Raw genomic sequence first — 15,350 nt, 5'->3', positions numbered from 1 at the left:
GTTAATTAAATTCTATCTTATAAGTGGTGCCTTGGGAGGGAATCAGAGGCAGGGGTGTGGAGGGGAGGGTGACAGAGACCCATAAAAGGTTTCAGCCTGCACAACAACCATGCCCTGACCCCCCTCTCTCTCCCCCAGTTGAGAGCTCGTGTCTCTGAAAGCCCCAGGCACTGTCTTACTTTGCGAGTGGCACTCAATCTTGTTTGATGGCAAATTGATTGCGTGTCGAAGGTTAGTGCAGATCAAGCCCTGCCCTGTGCTTGCAAAGGGTCACCCTACGGCAGGAAATGAAGTGCCTCGGCAACGGGTAGGGACTGGGTATAGACCGACAGAACCGCATACTCTTCTGTAATCTTTATTAAGGCCAACTCTAAACCCTGACTGTCCCAGGGGCCTTCCAGTGCCTAAACAGATTCACTCCTCTAAAAAACATGACACATCGCAGGGAAGCATCTGATTAAACACCAGCAACAAACCGTAAACACGAAACTCTATCCATTGTGCTTCGGTTAGCGGGGAATTAGTCTGCTCTAACGCGCGACTTGCAAGGGTTAGATGGAGATTGTAGAGAGACGGCCTTTGAACAAAACAGATTAGGTTCGAGTAAAAAGTCATCGGGTTTTACATCCAAAGAGATGACTATACAGTCTGATTCTAGTCTATACTGATTTAGTGCTTACCCTTACCGGCTCTAAACCAAATGCCTGTACTTCAGCTGCCTTACAAAATGTTATAGGATCTCCATGCCAACAAAATGCAACTTGTTTAAACAAGTTTGCTTGTTGGGGTGATGATAATGTAAAAATAAACAAGACAAAAACATAGCAGGTGTCACCACAGAAAGATGACCTGCTTTCAAAAACACCTGTCAAGTCAAATGACCTTGACTGGCGCAATACACACCAGCAATATAAGGACCTAGGCAACACACGCATCTTGGTGCCGAGCTAAACCAGGGAACCGGGAGTAGTTGTTACACAAGGGGATCACAGGGGCTAATGCTCGTGATGTTGCCTTTCCCTCGCCATGGAAACAGCTGCGCACACACACCAAGTTGAAGGCACAGGAATGTGTGTTGTCTACGCACGCGTGTGTCCGCAGCTGTCAGCAGAGCTCTGAAGGAGAACCTTAACTTCCTTCCCCTTCCAGCCGACTTTGCTTCAGCTGTTCGGTTTAGACAGAGGGCATCTTGTCATGTGGTCAAGGTGCATTTCTGTGTGAGACGAGGCAAAGTGTTGAGTAGTGGCGCCATACCAGAGTGACTTCAATACCAGGTTTCGTATCATGATAAAACAAAGCATATTAGCAAGTCAGACAAATGGCACTTAATACAGACAAACTCGGCTACCGTGCCATTCAATCACTGGACATCTTAAGTTTAACATCACTACGTTCAAAAACGTACATCCATTATGCTGAGTCTAATTGATTCATGCACAAATGGCTTTTACCAATCTAACACTACCATTATATTAGAGTTTTACCCTTCAAATAAATGCTATTGATAGACTGGGTAAATCAAGATGTAGCCAAGGCCCATTGCATTGTAATGCTCTAGCCCATTCTGCCTCGGCTCCCTACTCATGTGTCACAGAAGTTAACATGACGCAGCCTAGACTCCCAGTGCAGGTTAATTGGAGCAGACATGGTGCACTTTAGCTATAAAGAGTACATCAGCTGCACTAATACAGACTTGATCAGCGAGGCAAATTTGACAGAAGTATCAAAATTCTACAACAGAACCATTTTACATGTTCTAGCATTCAAAAAGTAGAAGTGTTTCAGCATCCCATGCAACACTACCTGTGAGTAAATTATTATTCTCAATATGAGAACTTTCCAGTGTACTTCTCCATAAGACGTCTTGACAAAGACAATAATGCTGAAACATCAGGAGATACATTTTTTTAAAGTCTGTTTTTCAAGGGTATTTCCTTCAGCCAACTCCCATTGTCATTCAGTCACTCAGCAGGTACCAGGGTCACCTTGACTAAATGTACTAGACAGGTGTGATTCCTATAGTGCCACTTCCTATGGAACCAAAATAGAATCCCAGGCTGTAAACTACTTCCTGGAAAAATCTGCTGACACCTCATTGGAATCAAATTATTCACACAATAACCCAAGGTTAAATAAACAAAATCACTGCAGTCTGCAAGCTGTCCTCTCAGACAGAAATCACATTGAACTGCAACGTTTATCCTCGCCAACTACTGAAACCGTGGTCGGCATTTGAATAACCTGAATGGCACGCAAATGTTCCCCACACGACTAGCTTCCCACTGTGATTAATAGCAGCAGTCTGCTTTATAAACATCATACTGCTATGGCATGGTAATGCTTTTCCCCACACTCAGGTGACGTTTGCACTCAATATTACAGCAGTGCGCTACAAATGGGGATGGGCTCACGCCAGAAAGTGCAAGTCCAAAGAGTGCGCAAAGAGGGCTGCACCTAGACAGCCTCCTGCTCTGGGGTGATTTTCCTCACACACAAACTCAACATTTGACAGAGGGGTAAAGTTTGGGTGGCTGCTGTGGTAAGCCCAGTAAACTGTAGAGCTGGAAAGCGCAGAAGACAGCATGTGAATTGTGAAACCTCATGTGCAGCCAGGGAAGGGCTCAGCCCCAGTCTCTTAAACTTCCCCCAATACTCTTGAGTAAAAAGCCCAGGGTGGTGCAGCCACATCGGGCTGCCAGGTGAGCGTTCACTGTGGCCAGGCTTCGAGAGCTGGCTGGGTAAACCGATTCAGCAAGAGCGAAACACTGTGGTGCCTGGTCCCTTTTCCAGGAGTTTGGGTACAATAGTGGGGGCAGGATGAAATTCAGGAGAAAAAAAGGCCCCCAGTTTCCTGTCTCCCTTGAAAAAACAGCAGGGAGGGAAGGAAAGGGTTGAGTGAGCAGGGGTTAAAGCAACAAAAGAATCATATATATATATATATATATATATATATTATTTTTTGTTGTTGGTAGAACAGACATGTTTGCATGTATTAGGGTGTCTCATCTCCAACCATCTTTTTTATTATCTCCAAAACCACCTCTCCAGAATTCATTTCAGCAATGCTTCGTGAAAGTTGTGAGTTTATCTAAACTGGCTTTATGGTAGACTGGAGAGGTAGAAGCCGGCTGGTGAGGTATTTCAGATGTCACAGTGCAAACAACTTGTTTTACAGGTGATAATACTCCTTTGGTTGAACTGGTGTGTAAAAATGTGCACCATGAGATAAACATGACACATTATGGTCCTATATTTGAAATAAAACTCAGTCTTCAAGAAAGTACTTCACCAGACTAGATTCAACGGAATACTTTTCGCAATACCAACGCACTATAGCGACACTAATCTTTATTTCCAGAAAAGTGACTAGATGTCAGCTGTCCAGATCAGATAAGGGCAGGACAGTGAGGAGGAAGTGGCGCTCTCTAGCGTCACCTACTCAATTACATAAACCACACACACACACACACAAGACTCCCATTATGAATAGTACATTGGAGGGTTTCCCAAACTCGGTCTTGCACGTTTTGTTTTTTGTTACACAGCCGATTCAAATGAGTTGGTTATTTGAGTCAGCTATGTAGTTATATACAACAATGCAGTTTTTCCCTAACAGAAATAGGCCGCAATAGCAGCATATAGTTATGTAAATCATGGATCTGAAGTTACAGACTAGAAAATATCATGCGACAACGTGGCTGAGACGATGGCACTGACAAAGGCATGTAACAAAACACGACTATAGAATGAACTACACAATTCCTACCTAAACAGTCGATATTTGTTTTCGCGGTTAATAAAAACATTTTAGCCTAAAGACCACCATTAGCTGCAAATCTAACGAAACTAGAAATATTTTCACGGCAAACCACTGCCGAGCCATTGTTTCAAAATCCGAACCGCAACAGTCGAGGAACATTCAGATGTGGCGCAATTCCATCAGGCAGCTGATAAACAAATAGTGTATGCATGTTTATCCCAACAAAAACGAGATGTTATGGAGTGAATACAGACAGATGCATTGTGTTTGATAGGCAACTTTGTCGTAAGGTTGTCCACGAAGGCTGGCACGTTTTATCCTGACAAGTTTGCTAATTTTTTACCAATCCATTTCACACGAGTTCGATGAAACGTGGAGACTGGCTCTCGAAAAACAAACTCTTATTCACCCATAATCATACTTGACAGGATAGGCTACAATAAAATATACAGTTCTCATCCAGGTTCTTCCTACAACTAGGATACACTGGTAAGAAAATGTCGAGCTAGTTTATCGGTCCTGGCTAGCTAGTTAGCGGGCTAAAAACTTATACTTCGTCGTCACATGTAAAGCCAAACGACATGTTTAGCTACAAATAAAATGAGGTTTGGTTAGAGAGAAAATCCTTGTTGAATGGTGCAAGAAACTAGTTTCACTTCCTCGAAGTTCTCAATTTGTAAAGTTAAAAGAAGAAGTTGTTGCGCTCTGCGATACTGTAACTCGCTAGCCTGCCATGTTAGCCGGGCTATGTAGTTAGCTACCATGCCTGCGCTCTTTGCAGCAAGAATGCCCACCGAGCTCGAGAAATACGCTTTCTCTCCCAACCTCCCCATTTCTCAAGGCGGCATTTACCTTCATCGAGAAGCCTTTCAAGGTGTATAAAGATGCCGCACAGATTTGGCAAACTGGTCATCAACTTCTTTTCGTTCAACAATTGCATCAAATAGTCGGGACTCGGCCTCGGCCTCTCCTTCACTTCGATCTCCCCGACCATCATCTTTGCGTCGAGAGTGCGAGCGAGCCTCCAACAGAATCCTTTCTTATGAAAATAATTGTTTTTAAAAATGCTCAAGAAAAAAAAAACTTGCAGATCAAATCCTTTGGTTCCCCCCAAGTTTCGATCGCTGTAGTTTGACGACCCTGTGTGCAATATCTGAATTAAGTTGTTGTTGTTCGAGCGGAGAGGAAAAAATAACCACTATCTCCTCCCAAAGAGTTCGTTCGCCGTGTACTCTCCTCTACTCTGTGCGCCCAGGGACGTATCAATTTAACCACTGTCAGTGCGAGCGAGTATTAACCGAAAGCGTTCGTCCTCCTCTTCACCTATTGGCCAGAATCGCTTTCAAGGGACTGATGATATAACCAATAATGACAAGGTACTGCACCATGAAGGCGGTGACGTGCCAATAGGTATCACGAGCTACACAAAGATTAGAGCCAATACAGTGCATGGAATACAGTGGACGTTTAATTACAGATTTTATACACAGGTTGTACCTTGTCGTTTGTCTCTAACGTTTCTCTGTAACTACCGATATATCCTAATCAGAGCCCTAAATAGGATATTTCGGTAGTTTACAGCGAAATCAAAAGCATAGGATACTTTGGAAATATTGCAAATTAAGCATTGTTACATTTCACCACTTAGATAATGATGAATGTTTTAATTTGATGGAGATAATTATATTCAATATTATGGTACACCCCCCTCGCATCTTCAACTGTGATATGTTATAAATATAATTATTAATATTGGACAACCAACAGTTGTATTATTAGTTGTGTGACCAAAATAGACACGGGGCATGACATTTAAAATCGAAAACAGCTCCCTAAAATACCTCTCAAGGTCCGCTTTGGATGAATTAATCAATGTGACAATAATCAGTACATGCCTAGGCTATTATAACAGGACTGCCCCTTCCTTGGACAGACCTTTCCATATCCATTGAAGCTGAACTCAATGCAGATGATCAATAGCCCACACAATGGAGCCACCTGGGTCGTTCCGTAATTGTCTAATTCAAAGAAACCCTGTCATGTTCTAATTTTGGCAGCTGTCGACTGAGCGCGGCCCACCTAAATCTGCGAATTTGACCTTGGCCCCTATTCAATTGGTTCACTGTAGTCTATCTGCCTTTTGTGGAAGTAGTCCCTCTGCTTTGGCGTATGAATACTAACCAGCTGCACTGTGACCTGCTTTAGCCGTCGTGTCAGCCCTCAGTGATACACTTCATTCCAGGGCCACGTTCAGTTGTTAAACGTTGCAGATAGAAATGCAGTGAATAGCACCGACATAATTCCTTGTTCTACATGCTGGAGAGCATTGTTTGTTCTACATGACATATTTCTATATGCATGTTCCAAAACGTGTCCTGCTGAACGTGTCCCTGGATCTATCACTGCAGGAGGGGAGATGTGATATGTTTGCCCATAGAAAAAGAATGAGGTCTATTAATCATTGTAATTCTAAAACATTGTGTTGTTGTAATATCTGTCCCTCACACTAAGCTGCTACAATTAGCCATCTCAAGCTGTGGTACATCGAACAAGACAACAAAGTAGAAATATCATTAACACTGACATACCAGATCTTAAGACATTTATCCACATGATTGTGTTGCCATCCGTCAGAGGAAAAAAGCCTCCAACATGCAATTTACGCCTGGGGTAAGATATGTGTGCCCCCTCTCTTCCAATTACCAAAGAACTGCTGTGAATGTACGCAATACCGGCGGTGAAAACACATCACAAATATCTGGATTTTTATTTTTAAAGGATAGATAACTGGATCAGGTCCCTTTTACTTAAAGGAGAGATAACACACTGGGCAATACAGGGGGAAAAAACTAGGAAGATAGAAAAATAAACCCTTATTTTCTGTGACTCAGAGATAGCCAAATTGTTCATGGTGTTTGCTTTATGTTTCCCTTTTTCACCACCTCCCTTATTTGAACCAAAGTGATCGAGAAAAGTCACAGATTTCGGGAATCAAAAAGATCTGGCATTTATTTCAAGCTTTGAAAATGTGTTTATTTTTTTATCTCCATTGGCGCGCATGGTAATTTGTACCTTGTGCCTGGCTTTGTTTCTAAGGGTCACATGCTCGTGGTGTAGATGTGTGTGAGTGTGTATGAGAGAGAGTGACTGTCTTGGCAGCGAGCTAGTGTACAGCTGAGATATAGTGTTAATCACCCCCATTGCACCCCCAACCCCTGTGTTTTCATATTTTATTTAATAACACGGGCTCCTTTTAACAATTAATCCAATTATTGAGGCTCCGGATTATTTTGTGAACATGCGTTCGTTTAGCTCCTTTTGAAGAGGGTGTTAAAGGGCCACTGAGGGGCCACAGTTCCTGGCATCAGAGGCCACTGCCACAAGCAAGTCAAGGAAATTATTCCAGCTAGGTTGAGATAACACTGTGATAAAGCTGTTGTAACATTCTCTATCACAGCAGTAGCGATGCTGAGGCCCAAAGGCCCTGTTAACAAACATACACACAGCACAAAATGTGCGTAACAAAACCCATTTTCTTTCCCATTTGTGTTCTTGTGTTCTATAGCCTACTACTGGATACCTACAGGCAAATATGCTGCCTGAATCTGGGTCAATTACAGACAAATCCATGGGAGAGAGAGAGGGTGAAATAGAAAAGAGAAGTAAGCACATTGTTTGAGAGGTGGGTAAAACAAGGCATACTGTACATAACACACACACAAATGAACCCCAGGAGACCTCTGAGTACCTGAGATGATTATAAGTGTGTCCCTTTGTGGTTGTGTGTTTGGTGGGGAGAGGGTTAGATGCAGTGTGTGTGTTAGTGCATGGGGGGTGGGGGGTCAATAGTATTCCTCCATTCTCCACAGGTCGGGGGGGGTCAGAGGAGGCTCAAAGTGGAGCGGCTCCTTTCCCTTCTTTTTTACCCTCTCGTTTTTTACCCATCCTCAGCAATCAGCAGCTCCGTCAGCCTGGGTGGTGGTGAATTAGGACTCTAATCCAGTCAGCAGCGTGGCGACAGATATCACATGATGGATGTGGCTCCCCGGCACCAATGCAGTGCTCTAATCAAGCCCCCGGGCAGGCGCTGTCTGTCCGTAAATGCCACAGGCCACAGGCCACAGGTCACAGGCGCAGCTGGTCACTGAGAGTGGAGGGGTAAAGCCAAGGACTGTATATTTTGTTTTCTAAGGCAACATTTTCCATAACCTCCTTGGCACCTTCTCAATGATATATTTGAGTCTTTTCACCTTTTCACCCTAAAGCAGGGCTGATCCCGACATGGCATTGGATGAATGGATGGATGATGGATTTGGTGAAGAGATGGCAAGCTTGGTTTGCAAGTGTAACAAGTGTTATTGTTCAAAAGTCCTCAGATGTTACATGGAATAGCGCTTCTGTTGAAGGTCACCTTGGCGCATTGCCTTTTTCTATTAGTGGTTCGTCCACTCGGTGGAATGGCATGCGTGGCTGTTGTCACAGGGGGAGGAGGGAGGGAGGTTGATAGAACTAGAACAGCTGCAGCCACCTCTTGATAGGACAAATTTCCCCCCAACCTGCCTGCCATTCATCAGTCAGCGGGACAAAAGTCAGCCCAATGGCACTCCAATGACCTACAGCGTCCTAAACCATGGGTCACTCTGACAAACTGGGGACAAACTGCGAGAAGCACATCTGAAAAGTCTACGAATGGCTAGAGCTCAGGTGGAAATCCTGCCAATGCTACAACTGTAACCATGATTGTAAACAGGGTGGGGGTACTCCTAGCCCCACAGCAGATAAGAAAGAGAGAGAGTGTGTGCGTGTGCATGTATGTTGTCCATGCATGTGTGTGTGTGTGTGTGTGTGTGTGTGTGTGTGTGTGTGTGTATGTGTGTGCGTGCGTGTGCGTGCATGCGTGTGTGTGTTTGTATGAGGCAGAGGAGTATGGAGAATGTTTGTGAGTCAAATCAAAATGTATAAGTCGCGTACACATATTTTGCAGATGTTATGTAGGTGCAGCAAAAAGCTTATGTTTCTAACTCCAACAGTGCAGTAATACCTAACAATACAAAATAATACAGACAAATCCCCCAAAACAAAAATAAATTAAGAAATATCATAAGGAACAATGTCAGAGTCCGGAATACATATATATATATATATACACAAAAATCGGTGGCCACCCCTTCAAATTAATGGAATCGGCTATTTCAGCCACACTTATTGCTGACAGGTGTATAAAATCGAGCACACAGCCATTCCATCTTCATAGACAAACATTGGCATTAGAATGGCCTTACTGAAGAGGTCATTGACTTTCAACATGGCACCGTCATAGGATGCCACTTTTCCAACAAGTCAGTTGGTCAAATTTCTGCCCTGTTAGAGCTGCCCCGGTCAACTGTTAGTGCTGTTATTGTGAAGTGGAAACATCTAGGAGCAACAACAGCTCAGCCGCGAAGTGGTAGAACACACAAGCACACAGAACGGGACCGCCGAGTGCCAAAGCGCGTAAAAATCGTCTGTCCTTAGTTGCAACACTCACTGCTGAGTAATAAATTGCCTCTGGAAGCAACGTCACCACAAGAACTGTTCGATGGGAGCTTCATGAAATGGTTTTCCATGGCCGAGCAGCCGCACACAAGCCTAAGATCACCATGTCCAATGCCAAGCGTTGGCTGGAGTGGTGTAAAGCTCTTGGACTGGAGCAGTGGAAACACGTTCTCTGGAGTGATGAATCACGCTTCACCGTCTGGCAGTCTGACGGATGGATCTGGGTTTGGCGGATGCCAGGAGAACGCTACCTGCCCCAATGCATAGTGCTAACTGTAAAGTTTGGTGGAGGAGGAATAAGGGTCTGGGGCTGTTTTTCATGGTTCGGGGTAGGCCCCTTAGTTCCAGTGAAGGGAAATCTTAAAGATACAGCATACAATGACATTCTAGACGATTCTGTGCTTCCAACTTTGTGGCAACAGTTTCGAGAAGGCCTTTTCACGACAAAGCGAGGTCCATACAGAACTGTTTTTCAAGATCGGTGTGGAAGAACTTGACTGGCCTGCACAGAGCCCTACGTCAACCCCATCGAAAACTTTTGGTATGAGTTGGAACGCCGACTGCGAGCCAGATCGAAACGCCCAACATCTGTGCCCGACCTCAATAATGCTCTTGTGGCTGAATGGAAGCAAGTCCCGCAGAAATGTTACAACATCTAGTGGAAAGCCATCCCAGAAGAGTGGAGGCTGTTATAGCAGCAAAGGGTGAACCAACTCCATATTAATGCCATGATTTTGGAATGAGATGTTCGACGAGCAGGTGTCCACATACTTTTGGTCATGTAGTATATACAGTACCAGTCAAACATTTTAAATACTGTAACACATATGGAATAATGTAGTAACCAAAAAAGTGTTAAACAAATCAAAATATATTTTATATTCTTCAAAGTAGCCACCCTTTGCATTGATGACAGCTTTGCACACTCTTGGAATTCTCTCAACCAGCTTAACCTGGAATGATTTTCCAACAGTCTTGAAGGAGTTCCCACATATGCTGAGCACTTGTTGGCTGCTTTTCCTTCACTCTGCTGTCCAACTCATCCCAAACCATCTCAATTGGGTTGAGGATGGGTGATTGTGGAGGCCAGGTCAACTGATGCAGCACTCCATCACTCTCCTTCTTGGTCAAATAGCCCTTACACAGCCTGGAGGTGTGTTGGGTCATTGTCCTGTTGAAAAACAAATGATAGTCCCACTAATTGCAAACCAGATGGGATGGCGTATTGCTGCAGAATGCTGTGGTAGCCATGCTGGTTAAGTGTGCCTTGAATTCTAAATATATTACCAACAGTGTCACCAGCAAAGCACCCCCACACCGTCACATCTCCTCCTCCATGCTTCGCGGTGGGAACCACACATACAGAGATCTTCCGTTCACCTACTCTTCGTCTCACAAAGACACGGCGGTTGGAACCCAAACATTTTTATTTGGACTCATCAGACCAAAAGACCGATTTCCACCAGTCTAATGTCCATTGATTGTCTTTCTTGGCCCAAGCAAGTCTCTTCTTATTATTGGTGTCCTTTAGTATTGGTTTCTTTGCAGCAATTCAACCATGAAGGCCTGATTCACGCAGTCCCATCTGAACAGTTGATGTTGAGATGTGTCTGTTACTTGAATTCTATGAAGCATTTATTTGGGCTGCAATTTCTGAGGCTGGTAACTCTAATGAATTTATCCTCTGCAGCGGAGGTAACTCTGGGTCTTCCTTTCCTGTGGCGGTCCTCATGAGAGCCAGTTTCATCATAGCCCTTGATGGTTTTTGCGACCGCACTTGAAGAAATTTTAAAAGTTCTTGACATTTTCCGGATTGACTGACCTTCATGTCTAAAAGTTATGATGGACTGCAGTTTCTCTTTGGTTATTTGAGCTGTTCTTGCCATAATATGGACTATCTTCTGTGTACCACCCCTACCTTGTCACAACACAACTGATTGGCACAAACGCATTAAGAAGGAAAGAAATTCCACAAATGAACTTTTAACAAGGCACACCTGTTAATTTAAATGCATTCCAGGTGACTACCTCATGAAGCTGGTTGAGAGAATGCCAAGAGTGTGCAAAGCTGTCATCAAGGCAAAGGGTGGCTACTTTGAAGAATCTCAAATCTCAAATATATTTTGATGTGTTTAACACTTTTTTGGATACTACATGATTCCATATGTTTCATTTCATAGTTTTGATGTCTTCACAATTATTCTACATTGTAGAAAATAGTAAAATAAAGAAAACCCCTTGAATGAGTAGGTGTGTTATAACTATTGACTGGTACTGTATGTACAGTTGAAGTCGGAAGTTTACATATACTTATGTTGGAGTCATTAAACCATCAACCACTCCACAAATTTCTTGTTATCAAACTATAGTTTTGGTAAGTTGGTTAGGACATCTTCTTTGTGCATGACACAGAAAAAAAATTGTAGACCTCCACAAAGATCTTACTTTTTAGAGAAATGTCCTCTGGTCTGATGAAACAAAAATAGAACTGGCCATAATGACCATCATTAAGTTTGGAGGAAAAAATGAGGACGCTTGCAAGCCGAAGAACACCATCCCAACCGTGAAGCACGGGGGTGGCAGCATCATGTTGTGGGGGTGCTTTGCTGCAGGAGGGACTGGTGCATTTCACAAAATAGATGGCATCATGAGGACGGAAAATTATGTGGATATATTGAAGCAACATCTCAAGACATCAGTCAGGAAGTTAAAGCTTGGTCGCAAATGGGTCTTCCAAATGGACAATGACCCCAAGCATACTTCCAAAGTTGTGACAAAATGGCTTAAGGACAACAAAGGCAAGGTATTGGAGTGGCCATCACAAAGCCCTGACCTCAATCCTATAGAAAATTTGTGGGCAGACCTGACTCAGTTACACCAGCTCTGTCAGGAGGAATGGGCCACAATTCACCCAAGTTAAACAATTTAAAGGCAATGCTACCAAATACTAATTGAGTGGATGTAAACTTCTGACCCACTGGGAATGTGATGAAATAAATAAAAGCTGAAATAAATCATTCTCTCTATTATTATTCTGACATTTTACATTCTTAAAATAAAGTGGTGATCCTAACTGACCTAAAACAGGGAATTTTTGCTAGGATTAAATGCCAGGAATTGTGAAAAACTGAGTTTAAATGTATTTGGCTGAGGTGTATGTAAACTTCCGACTTCAACTGTATGTGTGTGTATATAGTGGTGTGTATAAACATTATGGACAGTATATGAATAGAAAAGGTGTGTACATCTTGAAAAACAATCTAGCCTTAATGGCCTTAATCTCCACCCGGCACAGCCAGTTGAGGACTGGCAACTCCTCAGAGGCTAGTTCCTCTCAAGGTTTCTTCCTAGGCTCCTGCCTTTCTAGGGAGTTTTTTCTATCCACTGTGCTTCTACATCTGCAGCGCTTGTTGTTTGGGGTTTTAGGCCGGGTTTCTGTATCAGCACTTTGTGACATCTGCTGATGTAAAAATTGCTATATATACATGTACATTTGATTTGTATAGCAGTAGTTATGTAGGATGAGGCTTGACTAGAATACAGTATATACATATGAAGTGGTTAAAACAATATGTAAACATTGTTGAAGTGACCAGTGTTCAATGACTATGTACATAGGGCAGCAGTCTCTCTGGTGCAGGGTAGAATACCGGGTGGTAACAGTGGCTAAGTTCAGTGCAGGGTACTGGCTGTTGGCCGGCTAGTGGCGACTATTAACAGTCTGATGGCCTGGAGATAGAAGCTGTTTTTCAGTCTCTTCGTCCCAGCTATGATGCATCTATGTTGTCTCTGCCTTCTAGATGGTAGCAGGGTGAACAGACTGAGGTCCTTGATGATCTTCTTGGCCTTCCTGTGACACCAGGTGCTGATGTTCTGGTTGGCAGGCAGTGTGCCCCCGATGATGCGCTAGGCTGACCCCACCACCTTCTGGAGAGCCCTGTGGTTGCGGACAGAGCAATTGCCGTACCAAGCGGTGATACAGCCCGACAGGATGCTCTCAATGGTGCATCTGTAGAAGTTCATGAGAGTCTTAGGGGCCAAGGCGAATTTCTTCAGCCAAATTTAATAAGACCTGCGGATGAGGGAGAGGAAGAGGGCACCTGGAGTGAGAGCCTCCTCATTGATCACGTCCTTCCAAGGAGAAGAAGGGTTGAACGTGTAGTAAAGTCTCCTGTGAGATTTGCATACAGACGGTTCTACACCGATAATAAAAACACACTATATTGCTACACATGTAGGTCAAAAAATAAATAGGATGGAGAGATTGTATTGGTTATAGCGGCATCTCTGTTTATTAATATTTATTTCAGAAAGTACTAGGAGGCAAACGTAATACGAGCTTCCTTTGAAAGTGTTCCCCCTTATCCTACTCTTGAATTGAATTAAACCTCAGATCTGACACCTGGTGCATTGGCACCGGAGATAAATAAATCTCCATGGTGCCCGCGAAAAAAACGTCCACGTGGTGTCACGTTCCTGACCTGTTTTCCTTGTTTTTGTATGTGTTTAGTTGGTCAGGGCGTGAGTTGGGGTGGGCATTCTATGTTATGTGTTTCTATGTTGGGTTAAATGTGTTGCCTGATATGGTTCTCAATTAGAGGCAGGTGTTTGACGTTTCCTCTGATTGAGAACCATATTAAGGTAGGCTGTTCTCACTGTTTGTTTGTGGGTGATTGTTCCTGTGTCTGTTGCACCACACGGGACTGTTTCGTTTGTTCGTTCGGCTAGTCTTACCTGTTCGTGCGTTCTTCGTGTTTATGTAAGTTCTCAAGTTCAGGTCTGTCTACGTCGTTTTGTTATTTTCCAAGTGTTTTTCGTGTTCGTCTTGTCTTCAATAAATATTCATTATGTCATCAAACAACGCTGCGTTTTGGTCCGACCCTTACTCCTTCTCCTCATCCGAGGAGGAATTAGACAGCCGTTACACGTGGGCCGTTTATTTCATTTGCGCCGTCCTCCCCTTCCTTCATCGTTACTTCTATCTGCCTTTTGAGACCAGCTTTCTGAGACACATTGCTGCACTGAACTGCATTAAGGAGGTCAGTGGGTTTGGAGTGTGCCGTGGTGCAGGTATGCCACAACTGGCTAGGATCACCACAATACCAGCCAGTAGTCATTGTGAGCACAACAAAACATTTTTTTTTATTTAACTAGGCAAGTCAGTTAACAACAAATTCTTATTTACAATGACAGCCTACCGGGGAACAGTGGGTTAACTGCCTTGTTCAGGGGCAGAAGAACAGATTTTTACCTTGTCACCTCAGGGATTCGAGCCAGCAACCTTTCAGTTACTGGCCCAACGCTCTAACCACTAGGCTACCTGTCGCCTAGCGATGTGTGTAGGTGGATGTTGCAAAAAAGTTTCTATAATATGGCGTAGAACCAACAATGAGATGAATAGAGAGAGGGAGAAAGATACAGACAGAAACAGGTTCAATCACACACAGTTTGTTTGTACAGAGAAGTGAGCCACAGTCGTGTCGTAAAAGGTCCAGTTGTCAGCGATCCTCTACCTTTGTTCTTTTTTCCCGTCTGGTTGAGTGTGTGAGAGGAGCTGGCCGCAACCTGCGGTCCTATTCTGCAGCTGACTGACTAGACAGCTCACTTCCCACCAGGTGACACAACAGCCCCTGTCCCCCTCTTTCGGGATCCATTTCTCTCTTTCCAGGAGTCCTCCTCGCCACTGTCTCAAAACCTCTGCCTTTACACACACACACACACACTCTGCCGCAATCTCTCTGTCTCTTGCTCTCTCTCTTTCCCTCACGCTTTCTTTGTCTCTATCTGTTTCTCTCTCTCTCATTCTTTCTCTCTCTTCTTTCCATATCTTGCGCTCTCTTTCCCCCCCTCTTTCTCTCTCTCAGACACTCCTATTCGTTCACAGCGCACAACGGGGCTATTTCCATCGCCTTTGTGTCGCTCTGTTGGCTCACCGTTACAAAAGCCTTTGTTCGCCTGCCACCGCTATGATGCGGCAAGACGGAGACACACCAAGGACACACTTGAGCTCTGTGAAAGTGACCTTCTGCAGCAGAGTGGCCAGCGAGCTAATGGA

At 43.9% G+C, this 15,350-nt stretch overlaps 1 protein-coding gene across 6 annotated transcripts in view; it reads right to left on the bottom strand.

Annotated features, from left to right (window-relative positions):
• LOC120023568 (protein quaking-A-like) overlaps positions 1-5,021 on the bottom strand; it is a 94,443-nt gene extending 89,422 nt beyond the window's left edge. For all 6 annotated transcript variants that reach the window (XM_038967601.1, XM_038967604.1, XM_038967602.1 and 3 more), the window contains exon 1: positions 4,613-5,021. In XM_038967601.1, the coding sequence (XP_038823529.1) occupies positions 4,613-4,757 (145 nt within the window). In that variant the 5' untranslated portion in view covers positions 4,758-5,021. The remainder of the gene's footprint in view (positions 1-4,612) is intronic.
• Between the last annotated feature and the right edge of the window lie 10,329 nt (positions 5,022-15,350).

This window comes from Salvelinus namaycush, chromosome 28, assembly GCF_016432855.1.
Source record: "Salvelinus namaycush isolate Seneca chromosome 28, SaNama_1.0, whole genome shotgun sequence".
Taxonomy (NCBI): Eukaryota; Metazoa; Chordata; class Actinopteri; order Salmoniformes; family Salmonidae; genus Salvelinus; species Salvelinus namaycush.
The sequence above is the reverse complement of the archived record's forward strand: the minus strand, read 5'-3'. Positions and strand labels throughout refer to the sequence as shown.